This window comes from Pholis gunnellus (assembly GCF_910591455.1).
Source record: "Pholis gunnellus genome assembly, chromosome: 11".
NCBI classification, from domain to species: Eukaryota; Metazoa; Chordata; class Actinopteri; order Perciformes; family Pholidae; genus Pholis; species Pholis gunnellus.
The window spans coordinates 14,303,924-14,307,330 of NC_136538.1; the positions used below are offsets into that span (position 1 = coordinate 14,303,924).

Consider the following 3,407-nt stretch of genomic DNA (forward strand, 5'->3'; position numbering starts at 1 on the left):
TCATCTGTCTTCTGCTTTATCACTCACCCAAGCCTGACCGAGAAGCAATGCCGTCTTTTTCTGGGTTCCAAACGGCAAACGAGCTTAAAAAAGACATTCCTCTGGTTTCAGATCAATGCAACTGTTGTTTTGAGCTACGATTTTTCGTGGTCCTCTCCCATTTTTTCATGGTTTATGTCTTTGACTTAATCCAATTGGTCTGTTGTATGATTTCATGGTAGTGTTGGACATATATATTTTTATGTCTTCTTATTCAGTTTTTACCTGTGAAAGTGTTCTCAAGGTTTGCGCCGAACACAGTTTGCAGGATAATGATAAGCAGTATGTTAAGCGTCATCTTAAAGCAGGAATCACATCTATTTTGCATACTGAAGTGTCTTTCTTATTGCAGAATGAAGCTTTAGCCTCTGCATGACAAGCTATGAGCAGCACGCAGACTAGACTCTAGACGTCCAGTTACAAAGCCAGGACTCAAGAATGAAGACCAAATATGCAATTGTCTTCATCTGTATCGTGGCCCTGGTCATCATCGAAAAGGAAAGCAACATCCTATCAAGGTAAGAGAATAAACAACAATCTGTCAATAAGTCACAGGAACAATGTATTCGTTAGATCGAGCCATACTTCTGCGATTTAAGAATTACAACTCGAGAAAAACATCTGTGTCGGGCTCTGTATCTTGCCTCCTGTGTCTATAGCTTCTGTCTCAATATCTAACAATGTTAAGAAAGTTAGGGGTCTGCAGAGATTGGGTGGAGATGTAGCCTAGTGGCTAGAAGCCGCCTTGTAATTTCGAAGCAACCTTTTGTAACTTACGGCCTTCTTCGGATTTCTGAGGACCACCTTCCCAATTAAATGAGTAAAAAATAAAAATGATGGACTGTAAATATCTGTTTTGTCACTGTCAGATGTTTTGACCAAAATAGATATTCTGCTCACCTTCACCCATTACTGCTGCTATTATGAATCCAAATGTAATGTATTTAGGATCATGTTTCCTCAGCACACATTCAGAGCCGACACAGAAGCAGGGTTGTCTCCCACATCACTTCCTCCTTTCAAAATCAGATCCATTTTGTGTCACTGCATCCAAGAAAGGTTAGCTAGCTAACACGTGACAAAACACGTTTGTCATTACCCGATGATGCGATGTGATTGGCCTGGTGATAGTCAAACAGAACTGGTCATTGAAATTGTCCGTTTGGCAGCACCTGCCCACTGGTTGAGAATAGCTGCTTTAAAATGAATGAAACATTTAGGTAAAGATGCTAATTGACTCTCTGCTGAGTTATATGATGAGATTGATACCACTCTCATATGATGATGATATTGCTCTTTTCATGTAACTCAGAAAGACAGTGCATCAATTTGTTTCCCATAATAACCGTCTATTCCTTTTAAGGACAGAGATCATCTGTGTCTGTTGCTGTAACTCAAGCATTCAGTAGCTCCATGTCAAAGTGTCCGCTAAATGTAAAATACTAGACATATCTCAGGTGTTTATACTGCTAATCCAGCCTCTTTATCTCTTCAGGGTCTCTGATAAACTGATCCAGAGGCAGGTTCCACAGCAGACCCCACAGACTCCACTGGATTACAGCAACACAACACAAAATGGCTCCATGACGATGTTCAAAATGCTGCTCTCCAAACTCACCGGTGTAAAACTGAATTACTCAAGTCTCTCCGAGGAGCAAGAGGAGGAAGAACTAGATGACTTGGGCACATACAGCTTGAGCGGGGGCCATAAGCACATACTGCTCATGGCCACCACGCGAACAGGTTCCTCTTTTGTGGGGGAATTTTTCAACCAGCACGGGGAGAACATGTTCTACCAGTTTGAGCCTTTGTGGCACGTTGAGCGCATGCTGACCATGGCCTCAGAGTCAAACAACGGAACAGTGTTGGCAGGAATCTACCGGGACGTACTCCAGAGGCTCTTCCTGTGTGATTTCTCTTCCCTCGAGAAGTTCATCGCTCCCCCACCTCAGGACCACGTTACCCCGGCTCTTTTCCGCAGAGAGTCTAGTTTGTCGCTCTGTGAAGAATCTGTCTGCAGTCCTGTAATCAAAGATGTTTTTGAAAGGTAAATTCTCTAGAAACTCCCTGTTGATCAAGTTTACGATGTAGATTCATTCTGAAAGATGAACTAGAATTGAACTGTGATACAGTTGCAAAGAGGAAGGGGCCGTATTTTTACTGTTGTTAAATTGTTTTACCACTGTAAGCTTCAGTATGAAAGTTTTCTTTTATTTGATATCCTCAATGTTCTTCAACATGCAACATGTTCTTGCAGCACTTTAAGCAACAAAATGTTGCTTGTTGATTAGATGCTTCTTACTAAAATTCCTCTAGGTCATGCCCATACAAGATGCCTGAAATTATTCCTCCCTCTTTGCAACTCTATGAAAGATGTATTATCATACACAAACTATACCACTCTCGTCTTAGGTATCACTGTAAGACTCGTCGCTGTGGGCCGCTCAACTTCACCCTTGCATCTGAATCCTGCCTCTCCAAGCAACACCACGCCATTAAAACTGTCCGTGTGCGTCAGCTGGACACCTTGCAGCCTTTGGTGGAGGATCCTCGCCTGGATGTGAGAGTGATCCAGCTAGTCCGAGACCCACGGGCCATCTTAGCATCCCGCATGGTGGCTTTCTCTTCAAAGTACCAGACGTGGAAGACCTGGGCGCAGGACGGCCAGGTCCCCGAAGATGATGAGGAGGTGAAGAGGCTCAAAGGAAACTGCGACCAGATTAGGATGTCGGCAGAGGTGGGACTAAGCCGACCTCGCTGGCTGAGGAGACGCTACATGTTGGTGCGTTATGAGGATATTGCCCGCTACCCCATGCAGAAGGCAGAGGAGATGTACAGGTTCACAGGGATACCATTTAGTCCCCAAGCTAGGGAGTGGATACTGAGGAACACCCAGACCACACGGGAAGCGAGCGGGATTTACTCCACGCAGAAGAACTCATCAGAGCAGGCAGAGAAATGGAGATTCAGCATTCCCTTCACACTGGCTCAGGTAGTGCAGAGAGTGTGTGGTCCTACCATGAAGCTGTTTGGGTACAGATTTGTGGATGACGAAAAGACACTGATCAATAAGTCCATCAGTTTGCTTGAAGAGAAACTATTTAATTAATCGAGAGGTCAAAAATGTAGCTGTGAATTTGCAAATCGCTGCATGCGATGGACCGGAGCCAGGAGAAGCCATTACCGCACAGACCAAAACTAGGAAGCAAAGGTGCCGTAAAAGACACAAAATGTTTTACTGCTGACAGTAAAATTTGGGCCATAAAATAATATTCATACTCACCAATGATGTGCCTCATTGTGATAAATGAAGAGCCACTTGAGGAAGAAAGTATTTATTTACATACTGCATTGACCGAGAAGCCTGG

The 3,407-nt window shown here is 43.9% G+C and overlaps 1 protein-coding gene across 1 annotated transcript; it reads left to right on the forward strand.

Moving 5' to 3' along the window:
- Positions 1 to 477: 477 nt before the first annotated feature.
- chst3a (carbohydrate (chondroitin 6) sulfotransferase 3a) lies at positions 478 to 3,148 on the forward strand (the record flags this gene model as incomplete). The annotated part of the gene is given in 4 exon segments (XM_079169390.1): positions 478 to 557; positions 1,518 to 1,530; positions 1,533 to 2,086; positions 2,452 to 3,148. Coding segments are annotated over 4 exon segments (1,344 nt in total).
- Positions 3,149 to 3,407: the final 259 nt, after the last annotated feature.